The sequence below is a fragment of the Emydura macquarii genome, unplaced genomic scaffold (assembly GCF_026122565.2).
Source record: "Emydura macquarii macquarii isolate MOO-44397 ecotype Brisbane River unplaced genomic scaffold, CSIRO-AGI_Emac_v2 contig_719, whole genome shotgun sequence".
Lineage (NCBI taxonomy): Eukaryota > Metazoa > Chordata > Testudines > Chelidae > Emydura > Emydura macquarii.
This window is the reverse complement of record NW_027130856.1, coordinates 15,071,677-15,089,781: the sequence shown is the minus strand read 5'-3', so window position 1 is coordinate 15,089,781 and position 18,105 is coordinate 15,071,677. Positions and strand designations below refer to the sequence as shown.

General features: G+C 40.9%; 1 protein-coding gene across 6 annotated transcripts in view; it reads left to right on the top strand.

Moving 5' to 3' along the window:
- ACTR3B (actin related protein 3B) overlaps nucleotides 1-16,614 on the top strand; it is a 50,740-nt gene extending 34,126 nt beyond the window's left edge. For 4 of the 6 annotated variants that reach the window (XM_067542728.1, XM_067542732.1, XM_067542730.1 and 1 more), the window contains 3 exons: nucleotides 14,191-14,316; nucleotides 14,940-15,023; nucleotides 15,631-16,614. In XM_067542728.1, coding sequence (XP_067398829.1) covers nucleotides 14,191-14,316; nucleotides 14,940-15,023; nucleotides 15,631-15,765 — 345 coding nt within the window. In that variant the 3' untranslated portion in view covers nucleotides 15,766-16,614. Of the gene's footprint in view, nucleotides 1-11,203; nucleotides 11,526-14,190; nucleotides 14,317-14,939; nucleotides 15,024-15,626 lie in introns of those variants that run through there. The other 2 variants (XM_067542729.1, XM_067542733.1) reach the window with 2 other exon arrangements.
- Nucleotides 16,615-18,105: the final 1,491 nt, after the last annotated feature.

Genomic DNA, 18,105 nt, shown 5'->3' with positions numbered 1-18,105 from the left:
AAGTGTAAACTCTAGGTATAAGAACTATTAGAAGAAAACTTTTTGGGGGAATCCAAATAACTTGGATTTCTCACTGAAAGGTACTAAGTATTTACTGCTTTTCATTTTCAAAGCACTTGAATTCTTATGACAGCCATGTGAAATAGGTAAGTGTTCCCCATGTTACAGATGAAGGAACCTAGGCAGAGAAGTTAAGTAACTTGCCCAAGAAACACATGGAGCCTGTAGTGGAGCTGGGATTATGACTTGAGTTCCTAGAAATGTATTAATGTACCTGGTTTGGAAACTTTTATGTTTTTGGTAATTGTAACTCTTGTATTCCCCTCCCTCCCCCAAATAGCTAAATACTGAAGCTAGATATTAAAATATGTAAATAAGAAAAAAATAGTGAAGTAGCCCAGGCTGATTAACCCTGTATAAGTTTATCAGGCCTCAGCCAAGAGGGATCTTTGTTACCTCCATTTTCATATTCCATCAAGTCAGTATCTCAAGTACAGCACCAAACTCAATCTGATTTTAAAATGTGGGTCTGCAGTGAGTTTTCTCTTTAAGTTGGAAGGGCACTCTATCTTGCTCATTGTTTTCCACCTTGCAGCTGTGATCCACTTCAGATGAGTAATGGATTCCAGGTTATTGTGCAGACATGTTCATTTACCCATATAAGTGGTGACATTTTTCTCATAAGTAGAGTAAGAAGATGGCTTGATCTCCACTGCTGATTTCAAATACATCTCTGGTTGTTGAATGTGGTGGTGTTCGTTGAGGTGTCCGAGTTACATAGTAATGTTGGAATTTCAAAGGTGGTGGATGTGGGTTTGTGCTGGAGATCATTTAGCACAGTAAAGCAGGTACGCTAAGTAAGTCAGATCTCGGGACCACTAGAAACAAGTAGATGTTTTGTGACCAAATCTGTGCGTGGCTTATTCACTTAACAGCTCAGTCTAGCCTTTCCAGGTATGACTGTGTTTTTTACTTGAAGTCTCCATTTTTTAATGCTTTCTTCCTTTTTCTTTGCTTGTTAAAAATATCTTATTTATATAGTGTCTTCTCTAGACAGAGATCTAATGAGCCCTGCACAGCAAGTCTGCACAACAGTTCAGGACAGAAAGTAAAAAAATACTGAATAAAGTTGACAAAGTAGGGACAACTTTGCAATAGATTATATTATCTGGCATTTTGATTAGGACCCCCAAGATTAGTTTTTTTCTAGGCTTGTAGAAAGCCTAATGAGATCTTCAGTGCCCACTGATACTTTGGCTGTCCATACTTCTTTTTTTCTAAAAGACCACAATTCCAACAGGGCATTCTCTGCACCCAATGCTAGGGAATTGATTAGTACTGACTTGGCAAAAGAATGCCAATTCCCTAATTGCTAGTAGCCCTCTCCTCTGCTCATAGGTGTTTCTTTTTTGGGGAGAGGGTTGTCTCCCAGTCAATTATTGATCAGTTCCATTCTGAAATAATCTGAGGTCTGTCAGGATCATAATGAGATGACATGGCTGTATGTGCTAGTGACTATCAAGGTTGCCTTTTGCTAGTTTTGAAAGCTAAGGTTGGCTATTGTTTCAACATCAAAGTCAGCCTGGCAAGTAACCTTTCCTTGACTAGGTCACCAACTGAAATATTTCTTTGCCTTCTCTCCCTGTTCAACTTCGTTACTTTTTATAGTACTGCCAGTGATTTTCTTTTAAAGCCCCTGTTACTCCCTCTTGACTTTACTCCTGGGAAGCATTGATTCCTTTGTCTCTCTTTACATGGAGTTAATAGTTCCAAAATAATTAATGGGAAGTGCTGCTCTTTCCTTAGATGGAAGAAGATGGGTAGGTCAGTAGGGTCTGGGAGCAGAGAGAAGACATAATACAGAGGCTTATTTTTATAATTTTATTTCTATATTTGCCAAAGGGGAAAGGAGAACCGAAGAAAACTGAAAGGAGAGGTTTGAGGTGAACTAACAATGCAGAAATCATAGTAGCTAGTGGAGATTTTTACTTGGTGAATAAGTAATGGGCTTTCTTCCCCTCTGATCCCTGTCTGTGTAGCTTAAGTATTTCTAGAATTCAGCAGTAACTTAAATGCTAAACATAGTAGTTTAGATTCCCATAAGATGTCCCCTGTGGACACTATTAATAGATCCCACTCTCCTGTTGCTCTCTCTCTCTCTCTTTTCCATTCTGTTCCTCTTTCCTCTCACCATTTTTCACTCATGTACAGATTTTCCATTCTAGCTGAGTGGTTTTGGGGGTTCCCTGTTGTGCTGCTCTTTCTCATTGTGCTAAACTTTCAGAAGGCGAAAATCCTGTGAGTGACTGACAAGAGGGGCTTTTTCCTCCATGGTTCAGTCATGGCAATGGGGGACAAGTGCATCCACCAGTGGAAGCCAAGTAAAAGTTGAGTTCAGAGCTCCTCGAAGGGTCCGGCTTCCCTAGTTCTACTTAAGGGTGGACTCCAGATCTGTTGCTCCACTCTTGTAATTTTTGCCTTGTTGAGTTGCTGTGATTTTCACCCTTTCCATTCCCCTGTTTTCCCTCAGTCTATCCTTTTTTTTCTGTCCCGTGTATTAATTATTTTGAAGTCAAAGTTGCTGTCTGAAAAAGTGGCTAAACGGAGAGAGCAATATCATAGAAAAAATCTTTACTTGGGCTTGGCAGAGGAAAATAATCTCTTCTGAGTCATGAGGTAAATAAGCACACTTACTATCTTCAGTATTTTACAGGGAATAATACCCACCCAATCTACATCATAGTTGAAAATCCACCTCCACTTTTTATAGCTGTCTGACTCCTTTTTGTCTGTACAGGTAATAACAAGGCTATATCAGATGTTAGTATTGGATGATCTTCACTGTTGTCCTGAGATTACCCTTTTATTTAGCTGAAGCCCACCATGTCTTTTGCACACTGACGATTCCTTAATATGATGAAATCTGAGTGTTGCTAAGAGAGCAGTAGTCAAACATTCCAGGCAGATGGTGCAATTATGGATATAATTACAGTAATTTTACAGATGCGCACAATGGTCTGGTACAATTCCTGTAAAACTTTTTGATCTTTTAAAAAGAATATGTTTGTTGGTGACAGGCAGCTATGGAAGATTCAGGGCGTGCCATCGTTCTTACTTATCTGATCTGCCTCATTTTTTATTAATTAAATTTCATCTCACATCCCTGTGTAGTACCGCCTTTCAGTTTTTTGGTGGCTTCTGTAATCTCATCTGACCAGAAGGCTGGGATTGATTGCCCCCTCCCAAGATCTGTGCCTGTCTTGGTCAGCAGGAGTGGCTTTAAATATAGTGCAGCTGGCATCTCCATCCCTTATTTCTTTCTTCCCTCCCGTTCTCTCTTATCTCCTGAGAGCAAATGTGTGGAAGAGGGGGGGAAGCGTTGAAGAAAAATGTTCAGGTTATGGGAGGCAGTTAGTACCACTTGTATCCAGAGATCCACAAAAGGTCCCAAATAAATGTGTTTTAATATGATGAATTCAGATCTGGGTTTATGTAGTAGTTCTAATAGCCATAGCATCATAAGTCTTTTTAAAACAATGCATTAAATATTGGCTGGACAGTGGTTGTGAAGTTGACTGGAGTGCAATACTCACAAGTTTGACATAGTTCACCTATAGTCATTGACAGTCTTATGGGTTTTTTTAAGGGACGAATGGTGCATATTGACCAGGATTCTGAGATTATCAGCTGCTTTTTTTTTGTTTTTGAGCTTTCCTGCCATTAACTTCCACCTAGACATGTAACTGAGATGGTGTCATGTTCCAGGGTGTAATCCAGACCAGTGAGGGCTTTTGTCATTGCCTTCCCTGCAACCTTGGGTGCCTAACAATGCTTTGCTGTTGTAGCTCCCAACCTGCACCGCTCACAAACAGCCTACTAGTGTGCAGGTCACACCCCAAATCTATGTATAGCTTCTGCCTTGGCCCAGCAACTCTGACCCCAGCAGCCTGTCAGCAACACACCAGCCAAACTCTGGCTTCTAGAAGCCTTGGTTACTACGTGCAGGGTGACCCCAATACACACTCAGTCCTGAATTTTCCCCAAAAATGTGGTCTGTGCTGTCCAGCCCACTCTGGGACAGCTCAGGTATTAGAGGTCCATTGCCGCTGTAGAATCATAGAAGATTAGGGTTGGAAGGAACCTCAGGTGGTCATCCAGTCCAACACACTACTCAAAGCAGGACCAACCCCAACTAAATCATCTCAGCCAGGGCTTTGTCAAGCTGCACCTTAAAAACCTCTAAGGATGGAAGTTCCACCACTCCCTAGGTAACCCATTCCAGTGCTTCACCACCACCCTCCTAGTGAAAAAAGCTTTTCCTAATATCCAACCTAGACCTCCCCCACTGCAACTTGAGACCATTTCTCCTAGTTCTGTCATCTACTACCGCTGAGAATAGCCTAGTTCCATCCTCCCTGGAACCCCCTTTCAGGTAGTTAAAGGCTGCTATCAATTCCCTCCTCATTCTTCTCTTCTGCAGACTAAACAAGCCTAGTCCCCTCAGCCTCTCCTCATATGTTATGTGCTCCAGCCCCCTAATCATTTTTGTTGCCCTCCACTGGACTCTTTCCAATTTGTCCACATCCTTTCTGTAGTGGGGGGCCCAAAACTGGACACAGTGCTCCAAATGATGCCTCACCAGTGCTGGATAAAGGGGAATAATCACTTTCCTCTATCTGCTGGCAATGCTCCTACTAATCCAGTCCAATGTGCCATTAGCCTTCTTGGCAATAAGGACACACTGTTGACTCATCTCCAGCTTTTTGTCCACTATAACCCCCAGGTCCTTTTCTGCTGAACTGCTGCCTAGCAAGTCAATCAGTATTATAAAGGGCCAATAATCAGCAGTTTGCTGCTTTAACTGGAGTTACCAAACAGTTCAATTTAAACACAACACTGGATTAGTTTAGATTAAAAATAAAACAAAATTATTTAAATACAAAGCGAGAGATTTTAAATTAATTCAGGCATCAGGTATTAAAGTAAAAAATGGTTGCAAGAGAAATAAAGATAAAATGCTTTCTAATAGCTAAAACTTAACAAGCTAGATTGAAGGAAGTTCATTCAAACAGTAAAGAAGGCAACATGAAGTCTGGTGGTGAAGGTGGCTCCATGCTCTTTCTTTCCCCCCTGTATATGCTGAAATGCAGATTTGCCTTGTCTTCTGCCATTTCTCTCTCTTGCTGTCTCCAGGACTCTGTTTATGCCTTATATGAGGTGAATTGAGGTAAACACACATTCCTTTGTTTAGGATAGACCTGTTTAACAACTTTTGCCTAGTTGGGGCTGTATGGGTTTGAACATGAGTTAATCACATCATACAGGGGAATTCATAACTTTGCATATAATGTTGCATTGTACATTTCACCATGATATTACTGACTAGCAAATTATTAGTTTTCAAATGATACCTCACAAGGCATATTTTGTACAAAGATTATTACAGTTGCATGTAGGTTGTGAATACAGGATTGCTTTCAGTCAGACATGGGCAGCAGTGATCTGTGCTCTCTGTTTAAGATCTCACTTGAAAAATAGAGTTTCAGGTTGCAGTATCTCCCTGCTGCTGAATTACAGGATCCACATTAAATGTGGGTCTATATTCTGTTACGAGACTTCAGTTCTAGACCTTCTAGCTCCCAACTGAACTATCCTGACAGCTAACTGAGTTTCTAATGGCACATTTTGCCTCTGAGCTAGAGTCTTGTCTCCCTCTTGCTGTTAGATACCCTTTCTACAGTATGTGGCACAGAGGAGTTCTGCTTGTGTATATCTGTTGGAGTGTGAAGGTTAAGAGCAATTATGGGTAATGTTGACAATTTTCCTCTGAAATCTTCTAACACAGGGGTGTCAAACTCATTTGCTATGGCGGGCTAAATTTGAATTAAATGTAGTTCAAGGGGGCCATTCATACCTTAAATTGAAATACTAGGCACAACCATTTTTATGTAGTATTATATTTTATTTGCTAGATATCAGCGATATAAAAATTGCAATAAATTCACTTCTGTAACTACTATTTTACGATTAAAAGAATTGATCAAGGATTAAGAATTATAGTACTGTGCGATGCTGCCTTTTGGAGTGCTGTGTCTCATGCACACAGCGCTCCATGCGCTGCCGCCAGAGTACACAGATCTTGTGGCAGCGCGCGACGCCGCAAGATCTCGCGGTGGCGTACTCTCTGACAGCGTACTCTCTGGTGGCATCTCGCGGTGGCGTACTCTCTGACAGCGTACTCTCTGGTGGCATCTCGCGGCGGCGTACTCTCTGACAGCGTACTCTCTGGTGGCATCTCGCGGTGGCGTACTCTCTGGTGGCAGCATGACGTTGCGGCGGCGTACTCTCTGGCAGCAGCACGTGATGCTGCGACATCTCGCGGCGGTGTACTCTCTGGCAGCAGCGTGTGACGCCACCAGAGAGTATAACTCCGCGAGATGTTGTGGCAGCACGCGCTGCCGCCAGGGGCCAAACCAAAAAGGTTGGTGGGCCGTATCCGGATGTTTGACATCCCTGTTCTAACATATCAAGTCATTTTAAGCCCTTTGTGAAGGTGGCCTAAAAAAGCCATGCACTGAATGATAGGTAGATGGCACTGTCTGACCGTCCTACTGTGAATGTCTGCAGGCCCAATAACAAAGAATGGTGATTTGTAAATTGCAACTGAGGATTCATTCTGCAGTAGTTCCGAGCTAAACTGTCATTGATTTTTCTTTTCCGTATTCTTGGTTCTTCATAAAGTATATGAAGCTTTGGAAATGTTTTGAAGTAGAAAACCCTGATTGAGAACCTCGCTGATCTGTGCTTCAGCAAATAGTAAATCCACAGTTGGCCGTTTAATGGGAGTGTAGCAGGTGAGGCCAGTGCTGGTGGTGATGCCATTAGGTCCATGTCATGTCATCCCTGGCCACTGAGTTTTGACCACAGAAGATAAGCATCTTATTTCTATTTTTCTTCCTGCTACTCATCATGGTGCACCCCATCCTGGTAGCACTGTTGCAATAGTGCAGCCACTGCAAGAGCATTAAGGAGGAACCCTTCTTTTCTTCTTCAGTGGCAGCTCTTAAGAGAGCCCCTGTCTCTATGGCATTCAACCCAGCTGTTGGAAGAGATTAAAGATGGCAACTGCTGTCTCCCTGTGCTGAGGAGAAAATATCTCCCCACAGCTCCAACCTCCGGTTTTTCTCATCCAGTGAGAAGTGATAGGCATTCCCCTATCGGGCAGTGAAGTGTATGACTACATCCTGCACATGGATGACTAAAAATGGTGGTGTTGGAGACTTGCTTCTAGTACAGTGCATTCAGATGCTGCATAAAGTACCTCAGACTTGACTTACCCACATAATCTTGGCCCTTTCAAGGCTTCTGCTTATGCCAAACTATGTGATGGTTTTACATTACAGACAAATGGGGACTAGGATTGAGCAATGCCCATTTTAGTTTGATATAACTGGAATTTGACCTCTACTCATTATAAAGAACTAGTACATGAACCAGTTGCATCACCTAAACCTTTGCTGTTACAAATTATAAATGATTGTATTATTTGGGGACTATACCCAAAACAAATGTTTGTCAGCTTGTACGGAATATAGTGTAAAAATTAGTTTAAACTTTACATTGTTATTTGGGATGAACTGAATTAATCTGTATGATTTTGAAATTTTCTGACAAATTGTTAAATTGATTCTCTGGTGATGTTTTAATTTATTTGGACATTTGTTCAAATATTCTACAGTCTGATTAGAGATTTACTAATGATTTACTGTGGTAACAGGCTTGACTTACTGTGCCTCTCTTAATCATAAAGAACAGATGAGGTGACTCTCTTAAGGTATGGCTACATTGGAGATGGAGGTGTAATTTCCAGTTTGGGTGGACATATCTGCACTAGCAGGCTAGTAGCAGTGAAGCTGTGGCTGCACAGGCAGTAGGACAGGCTGGCTGCTCTGAGTGCAATCCCATCTGAAACCCTAGGTGCATACTCGGGGTGGCTAGCCCATCCTGCTGTCTGCGCAACTGCTGCTACCTGGCTGTTTTTGGTGTGTTAGTATGGGTATGTCTACTCGAACTGGAAATTACACCTACCATACCCTTAGTGGAGAGAAGTGTATTCTCCCACTGCCATAAGTGATAAGTGTACTGAAAATGGCACTTTTAAGGGAAATTTTAAGTCTTGTTTATTCATGTCTAAAAGTCAAAGTTAGTTCATTAACTTTCATTAGTTCATTAATACAGTGTATATCTACCTGTACATGCAGTGTAGCGGTAATGGGATTTTAATCAAATAATTAAAAGAATAGGTCCAGAAGCTACTCAATTTATTTACCTTTACTTCTAAATAGATTGTTTTCCTGCACTGAAGTTTTGAGAGAGGAACCAGTTTGTTGCTTTTATGGATTGATTAAAAGACTAAGTAAGCAAATATGAAGCTAAAAAGAGTCACTATCTAATTTACTTCTGACTTCCCTAAACTAATGAAATATAACACAATGCAATGATCAAATTAAGGTTACAATTGAAATTCAATCAATAGATTAGTAGTTCAATTTATCTAGCTCATCAATTACTACAAAGATTATTACATTAGTTTATAAAGTTAACATAAGAATTACTTCAATACTTCACAGGGAAATTAAGGAAGAACGCCTTTCTTTTAATCTAATAAATTGGGCTAAGAGTCTGCTAAAAACAGAAGTTGTAGCTGTGCTTCTGTAATGCTGTAATGTAGACACTTCCTATGATGACAGAAGGGGCTTTTCTGTCTGTGTAGTTAATCCACCTCTCTGAAAGGTGGTAGCTAGGTTGATGGAAGAACTGTTCCATCAACATGACCACATGGACACTGGGATTAGGTCAATCTAACTATGGTGCTCAGGATGTGAAACTTTTCACAGCCCTGACCAACGTAACTAGGTCAATCTAATTTTAAAGTGTAAGCCAGGCCATAGAAGCTGTAATTCATGTGATTGGTCATAGCTGAGAACTAGTTCTGGTATTGTAAATTACTTGAGCTTGTTTCACATGCAAGGGAAGATGGTCAGTTTCTTCTCTCTCTCTCTCAGGTGCTGGTGTGAGAGAATCCCCCCCTTCTGCATGGTTAGAGTTTTAGATTGGAGTCAGTGTCCCCTTGCTCTGCCTCATGGACCATCCTTTACCATTTAGAGATTCCAGTGTGTTTGTTGGCTGTAGCTCATCATGGACCAATACTTTGGTTTCTTGATCTGAGGTCACAGTAGAAGATTTCAATTTGAGGTGGACATTTTCTTGCAAAATCTGTTGCTGACCATGAGCATTTTAAACAGGACACGAGAGGCTTGTAAGAGGAGCTTGCAAGAGACTTCTGTCTAATGGAATAAGGCACATTCTTACTATGCTAAATATAATTAAAGGTTCGTTGTCAATTATCTTTTCACACACTTCCATTGATTCCACTGAGTATGTGAAAATAAGCATGACTGGGAAAAGGGATTCTGAGAGGGGGGACCAAACCCAGGATGAGTGCATGGCCTACTCCACTGCCTTTTCACTAAAATCAAAACTGTTTTAGCATTCCTTAATACTAAACTTCATTTAGCATTTGACCAAATAAGGTTATCCAAGCCCAAACTCAAGTCTGGCCCATGTTCCCTACAACAAGGTACTGTCTAATTTTTTGTCTGAGTGTAATACTTGTGTGTGTAACTATCCCAATCATAATACTTGCTATTTGTATAGCACCCTATCTTAAAACTGCTTTACAAATACTAAACCCCATAATGTCTCTGGGAAGCTAGCAAGTATTGTCCCCATTTTAACTGAGACAAAGGAGTTAATTGATTTGCTGAAGCCACACATGGCTTCAATTAATTTTCTATTGTTGCCCAGCAATAAGTCTTATTAGTGTATCATGCACTGCTTGCATCAAATTTCTGTGGCATGTTAAACCAGTTTTATTTCAGGTAATCAATAGGAAGGAGAAACCCATTTGACAAGCTTTTGAAAGTGAGAAGTTGAAACTGGTAAATATGAAAGGCAATGAAACCTGTTCAACCTGGTACAGCAAGGACTGGGAGATGTCAGAGATGGTACAGATGATACTTCAGTATCCCAAGGCGAATTAGAGTTAATATTAAAAGCAAGGGAAACAAGTGTAAGGGAAGTCTTTCTCTTCCTGCCAGTCACTCCAGAGCGGTGGTTTTCAGCCAGTGGTCCACAGACCCTGTGGGTCCACAGACTATGTCTGCACCTCCATTCAAAATTTTTTTGGGGTAACAAATGAAAAAAGATTGAAAATCATCACTTTAGAAAGTAATGTGTTTTGTTCTTGGGGGGTGGGGTAGAGTTAATTTCCCCTATTTCTCCCTAAGATGTGAACTCACATGGGCTGTGTTGTTCAGCCCATCCCGTGTAGGTAGTCTTGCATTATATATCAGTGTGGTCAAACTGTGGCTTGTGAGCTGCATGCAGCTCTTTTACAATTAAAGTGCCGCTCGCTGAGCCCCATGTGCCCCCTCATTCTCTGCCTGTCAGACTGGGGTAGGGAGCTTGGAGCTTCTGCCCTGTGGCAGGGTGGTGGGGCTAGAAGATTCTGCCCAGTGGGGAGGGGAGTCTCGAGGAGTCAGTAAGTTTGGCCAACCCTGCTATGTACATTATCTGTCCTTTAAGGAAAAGCACTGTTAAAAAACAACTTCTCATTTAGGGCTATCTTTTTTAAAAATAAGATCTTTTAATCGGATCTGTCTGGCTTCTGAGGGATATCATGACAGTATCCACAGTGGGTCCTATGGTCTGCTTAGGTTTCTTCTAATTCTACAGATTCTCCCTGGCCAAGCACAATATTTTAAAAAATCTTGCTATCACCTGGCTGAGAACAGTTGCTTAGACTTCACTTTTCCTGATAGGCTTCCTCTAGAAGGCTGAAAATTTCCAGGGCAGATCACTGTGGAGAAATGCTGAGGTTTTCAATATGACCACTCTTATTTAACATGCTTCACAGAAGTCTTTTGCTCCAGTAGTGTTTGGAATATAATGCTGAGTTCTACCTGGTTAAAATATCCTAGACACCAGGATTTTTTTTAATGTTTAAAACATTTTTTTAGAAGTGTGTGTTGGAAATTTGCTTTGTCCTCTATTTCCAAATGGTTGGGATGCTTTGCTTGAATGAATGCAAATTTCTTTTGTCTTGTGCACAAAAACGTTTTGGCTTTTGTTCTCCTTGAAGAAAACAGACCCACTGAGTTCAGGCAACCTGTTGAAGACCAGATGTGAACACAGCTGACTTCTACCAGTGCTGTTTTCAGTTTGGCCCAGCACTGACAGTAACACATTTAACAGAAGAACTTGAGAGACTAAACTAATCATCTGTTAGCAAGTGTGATGTAATGGTTAAAAAAAATATAGTGTGATAGCAAATGTGCCATTAAAGAAATACTCATGATCCACAACCAGCCGGCCAACAGTAATTCCGGGCCCCAGGGCAGAACAGTTAGTGACTCCCCTAGAAAGGGAGGGCTGAGGTTTACAACCATGGGTGGTGGGTGAAGCTTCCCCTCGAGGAGGCTAGCTCTCCATCCTGCCTCTTCCACCTAAGGCCTCACCCACACTCCACCCCTGCTCCGCCCCAGGCCCCACCCCTGCTGTGGCCCGCTTTCTTCCACACACCCTCTTCCCCCAAGGCAGTAAGTGATGGTGGGGATGGCTGAGCTGGGAGGAGGAATGCGGAGGCGGGAAGGTCAGGTGTGGGAGAGGGAAGTGGCGAACAGCGAGCAGCAGGGCTGGGCGGGGGAGGGGATGGAGCCTGGGGTAGACTGGGGGTGGCATGTGGATGGGGCTGTGGGTGGCAGAGGCGGGATGTGGAGCTAACCTCCCCGATGGGAAGCTTCACTTGCTGCCCATGGTATCTATCCTGCCCCATCCACCCAGGTCCTTTTAAATCACTGGGCCCCTAGGCAATTGCCCCCTTTACCACCCTGTCCACCCCTGTTAGTGGGCCTGTCCACAACAAATTTGATCTGACTTGTCCAGATATCACTTGAGATGATTATCTGGCTTCCTAACATGTTTTAATGCCTCTTCTGTTCTTTTTGTACAACAGTGTTTACAGTCATTTAGAAATATTTTCTGTATTCTGTTATAGTATATCGAAGTTGGAAGCACCTTCTGAACAATGTGTAATTTGCCATCTTAAAATGTTTGCATTAATAGCAACAGTATCAGTGGAAGCATATTTAGTTTTGTAGTTGCACACTTCCTTTCTCGGAAGACCATTTTTAATCATACACTCTATAAGACTCATACAAAACTCCTCTTTTTTTTAGTGTTTGCAGTATAGCCCTCACTTCATCCAATAAATCTACAGTTTAATTTGCTTAAATCCTGAATAGAATTATCACTGTCCCTCTCTGTTATCTTCTGAGCAATACATTTCGATGGCACCTTCTTAATTGCTATTTCATCAAATAAGTTCCAACGGGGCCTTTTTTTTTTTTTTTTTTTTTTTTTTTTTTTTTTTTTTTTTTTTTTTACGTCTAACAGTTTTCCGTTTGCATATTGAATGTGCAGCCAGTAACCCATCTGGGGCACTGATAAAGAAGTCTGGACAGAGAGAAGAGCTTGCTTTATTTTGCTGCAGCTGCTCTGGTTTCGACTGCAGATTCAAGCTTTATTTTCTTTGAAACTATTAATGCATATGTTTGGTTTTTTGCAAGTACCTATTCTCCTCAGCATTCTTTTTTTACTTATGTTATTGAATATAATCTGAAGGAACCCCCAAGTCACACTTTTTCTGTCAACAAAGCTTTATGACAAATGAACAGATTATCGTAAACAAAGAAGCAAGCTGTTCTCTTGTTTTACACGACAAAACAAGGTTTTCTTGCTATCCATTATTTAAAAAACCCAAGCAGTTAGTGCTGCATCCTGCAAGATGAATGTTTATTACAGATCTGTGACTTTATTTTAAAAAAAAAATCTGCATGGGGGCTGGATGGCTCAAGGGATTGGTACAGGGAGTCTTTCACTTCTGGTTCAGTGACTGAATTCCAGTGCAGGTCTGTGGTGTCAAAAAACTGTTGCTATCTGATAGAAGTTTGGTCTGCATGAAATTGATACCTGATGCCATTTAGTTAAGTTCCTAGCAGATGTGGTCTGCACCACAAAAACTATTGTGGTAAGCACTAATTGGCACCTTGGTTTGCAATTGCAGCAGACTTAATGGACACAAACTGAGTTTCTTTCTTACCCTTATGGAGCATGTCTTCAGTCAGGGGTTAGACATGTTGTAAAGGTGCTTGCTGTGTCACTGTCTGTGCTATGTTAGATAAACAGAGGATTTAAGTTTCCAGTGTTCTGTATGTGACCTCCAAAGCACCGAAATAATTTTATTAATTCTCAGTGTTGCAGGACAGTAAGTGAATGTATATGTGATTTTTAAATGTCCTGTATTTAGGATCTTACTACAATCCATTGGAGTGCACTGGACCAGACTAGTGGGTTTTCAATAGGGCCCCCAAAAATATAGGGCAGTACAAGACAATCAGGTAGATTTGGGCACCCTCTAAACTAAGACACTTAAGGAAAAGAGTTATTTGTTAGCCAGGTATCTTTGAAATCATGAAATGGCACAAAGCTCATCCGTAGCTCTATTTGGAGGGCTGGGTCTTAAAAGGTTAATTGCTTAATGAAATATGTAACTTTTCATTGTTATCATGACTTCCCAAAACATACCATGACAAACCTAAAGCTTTGACAATGACAATAAAACTCCTTATCCGGAGCATCTCCAGTAACTTTGCTGATGATGCAGAATAGAATATATGTGCTTTTCTTTATGCAGCTTATTGCTTCTTCATGAGGGTAATAAAACTTTTAAAATGCACTAAGCAGAAGTGGTTACCACTGTGCAGGTATGTGTAATACCAACATGCCATTTTAATGGCTGTTTTTTCTTTTTAATCACATACTCTGCTTAAAACCCTGAAATGTAGCTCAAAATTGGTATTTTTAACATTTTTGTCAAGCATAAAGTGAAATGTACAAGAAATCAGTTCAATAAAACTAACTTGCCTACAACTAAGTCAAAGTTGTGGCCCTACTGTGCAAACAAGGTGGTGGGGTATTCTGTATATTTTGACAGCTTCAGAACAATTCTTGTTGTTGGGAAATTGACTTTTGTATGTAAAGGAAGAGTTTCTTGTCTTTGTCTTGTAGAATGTGGTTCTTTCAGGAGGATCCACAATGTTCAGGGATTTTGGACGTCGACTACAGAGGGACTTGAAAAGAGTAGTGGATGCAAGATTGAAATTTGGTGAAGAACTCAGTGGTGGTCGGATAAAGGTAGACAAGAATTCAAATGTATCAGTTACGTGCATGAAATGAATGTGAATACTTCAAAGCAACTATTGTGTTAATAAGAGATTTCAATTCTGCATAAGATCCTGGGGAGCATGGGACATATGAGGGTAACCAGATGTAGAGTTCAGCTTCTTCTGCACCACATAAATTAAATTATGTTGTTAGTACTATTAAAAAAGGTGGTTAACCATACACCTGGTAGTACAGTGGCAACTTGTTGTATTGCTTAATAGGAGACCCAGTTTAGCAAGCAGCATCAGGCCCTTCTCTCTACAACAAAGGAAACCAGGTGCAGAGTGATAATAGAACTTAGTCTCTAGTGGGCAAGGGTGTGTCCATTGGAATGCCCGTCAGTGTGTATGGTATAACTGGACTTGCAACTTCATTACCAAGCTCTGAGGAGGCACTGAAACTGGCTTTCCTGAAGGAAGGTATGGATTGTGCGTTCTGCAGTATGTGTGAGGACAGTGTGTATGGGTGGAGGAACACAGGGGAGCTCCAAGCCCTGGGTAATGATGTGTGCCTCTCTCATTCATAGAGGGCCCCTTGCCAGCAAAATAAGAAAATTATATGGCTGACTAAATTTGAATTATTTTACTTTCTAGCCCAAACCGGTTGAAGTTCAAGTGATAACTCACCATATGCAGCGCTATGCAGTTTGGTTTGGAGGTTCCATGCTTGCTTCAACAGTATGTCTTTATGAAAATTTTTCTGAATTTGCTTCCTGTGTATTCTTTCTGCTACTGGACATATTTGATCTGCAGACCCAATTTAAAATGCTTTGACTTTTAACATCCAAGATGGTACATGCTATACCGGAATTTAATTTATTGGGCCAAATCCTGGAATCCTTACCCAGTTTTAAATTGGATGTGAGTTGAACCTGTGAGTTCTATCTGATTAAGGACTTGAGAATTTGACCCACTTTTGAACTACCATGTATTTGACATCTGTAACATTGGGTCAACTGGATTCCAGAAATCAGTGCTTAAGAATTGCAAAGACACTTGGGATTCAAGATCCAATCCTAGTTTATTAATTAATACAAGAAAATTGAGCACAATTTATACTGTTTTTCTCTAGACTGTTCCCTGGACAGATTTACATCCATTAACCCTCATTTGATACCACAAAGAGTTCGTAGCTTGCCCTGTTCTTAAAGGGATAACACCCTATCACAGCATAGTAATCCAGAAAAATAGTTATGTAAAAGACAATCCTTTATTGGCATACAGATTTATTGACGGGTTTCTGCAGTTTTATGTTCTTGATTTATTTTTGGTTTTTCTTAGCCAGAGTTTTTCCAAGTATGTCACACCAAGAAAGACTATGAAGAATATGGCCCTAGTATTTGTCGTCATAATCCTGTCTTTGGAGTCATGTCCTAACACTTGTCTCATGGAAGTAGTGGTTCAGATATCTTGCTGGTGAAGAAACTCTTCTGATATGGAAGAAGACAGCAGTTACTGTAAATACTGAAGCAAGATGTGGATGTTCATCTCTTGGAGCATTTGGATCTCATAGTGCACTACAACACTGCATACAGCCCAGAACCATTTCAGTGAAAGCCATTTATGTGCCAAGAACCTTTAAGGCCTATCCCTCTCTTTCTTCCTAAATGTGAGCTTCTAAGTAATAGGCAAGTCTCTGTTTAGGAGAATGTGCAAGCACTACTGAAATCTGTCTAGAGGATTACAGCATTGTTTTATTGCCTCTGGAAAGGAGAAAGGATTTAAGCTTTTCCCATTTAGGCCATGATCCTGCAATCAAACCTTACTGCATGGATTGCTATGCCTGTGTGAGGCCCCATTGCCTTCAGTGGGACTCTGCATGGGTATAAATGTCCACCTGCACAGATTAGATTGCAGGATGAGGGTCTTTCTTTGTACATCAAATCTTCTAAATTTGGAATACAAATATATGTTTCACATCATTTTTGATTTTATGATATTGGTAGGGTGAAATGACCAGTTCTAAGCACGAATAGCTAACAGTGGCATGGAGTGATGTTACAAGTTTCCACTTGTGAGGCATGTATTGGAGTTGTCCTGGTGCGTCTTGTTGGCCAAAAAAAAAAAAAAATGTTGCCACTTGTGTGCTAGAACTTGGTATTTTGTTTGAGTGACATAAACTTTATTTGGATTTGTTACAGCCTATATTTGACTTTGAATTTTCTGGAGCTATTTTATAGATGATGACATTTTGTTTTGGTGTTGGTGAGTGGTGGGTGAAACGCTGCCTTGCACCAGTGAAATAAAAGCTTGTTAACATCTTTACAAATATGGTTGTAGTTTGATTTATAAATTCCTTTACCTCTTTATGTTTGCCAGTGATGTGTTTTAGTTCCCAGGGCAGCTTTCTATATATTGATCAATGTTTATGATACACCTATTGCAAACTCTAGGTGCAGGTACATAATTATTTAAATCACTTATATTAAAACACGTCTAGAATGATGACGGTGCCGACTTAGAGTCTCAAAGAACTTGGCAAGAAACTGCCATTCCACCCAGTTCAGGTCAGCTCCTTAAGCAAAAGCTTGAGTAAATGGATAAGCCTGGGAGCCAGGGCTTGAATGTCAATGAATTTGAAATGTCAAAAAATCAGAGGAAACTAATTTTGAGTCAGAATGCCCTGCTTCCAGTACCCACATGTGAAATCTTGAGGTTGGGAGCAAAGTCTTATCAGCTGGTCTCTACTGAAGGGAAAGGTGAGGACAGAGGTGGACACTTATTCTTATGTAGGTGCTCTGATACGAAGGTGATGGGACAGATTAGTGAGCCTAAACATATAGGACTTCATAGAAAAAAACCAGTGTTGCAGTTAAAGTAGATGACCACTAATTAATGCTAGACATCGGCTGTGTGATTTTACAAATCATTAGAGTCTCTGTTTTTAAATGAATACAGATGCATTGTAAGACTTCATCCTGGATTAAACTGGATATTTTTGCCTTTCAACTGTATGTAAAACCCCACAAAGTGCTCGTTAGTTTGGAACCTTGTACCCAGGGCAATGACCAACTCCAGTTGGTATTTAGACAAAAGCTACCTGGTACTCGACCTGAAGGGCAAAATAATTAGGAAATGTATCTGGTCACTTGAACAAGCTTATTCTTTACTCTGTGTGTGTGAACTTAGTGCTTATGGAAAAGAAACAATTAGTTCATCATCCTGGGGATTTAAGGTCCTTAACCACAGAAAGAAAACAGAACAGCCACGGTGCAAGCTCACAAACACTGCTCCTGCCAAATGTGTTTCAAACCTGAACTAGAGAAGAATCTCCTTTAGGAATGATAAATTGGTTCTGTTTCCAGGCTCATTCAGCTCTTTGTGTATCTGCCACTAATGGGTTGTATAGACACAAGTTGCAGTGTGGCCTAGTGGATAGAGCTCTGGTTTGGGGCTTGAGCCTTGCATTCTATATCTCACTGTGCCACTTGCCTGCTGGGTGACCTCAGGCAAGTCATTTCACTTCTCAGTGCCTCAGTTGGTGATAATGATACTGACCTCCTTTGTTAAGCACTTTGAGCCCTGCTGATGGAAAGTAGTGTACAAGAGCTAGGTATTAGTATTTAAACCAATCTAAATTGCTGTCAGGAGTTAGATCTGTGTAGGGCAGACTTAACTTCTGGTGGCAAGAGAGACCAGCTTTTGAGCTTACACAGCTCAAAAGCTTGTTTCTCTCACCAGCAGAAGTTGGTCCAATAATTGTTATTACTCACCTCTCTAATATCCTGGGACTGACACTGCTACAACAACACTGCATACT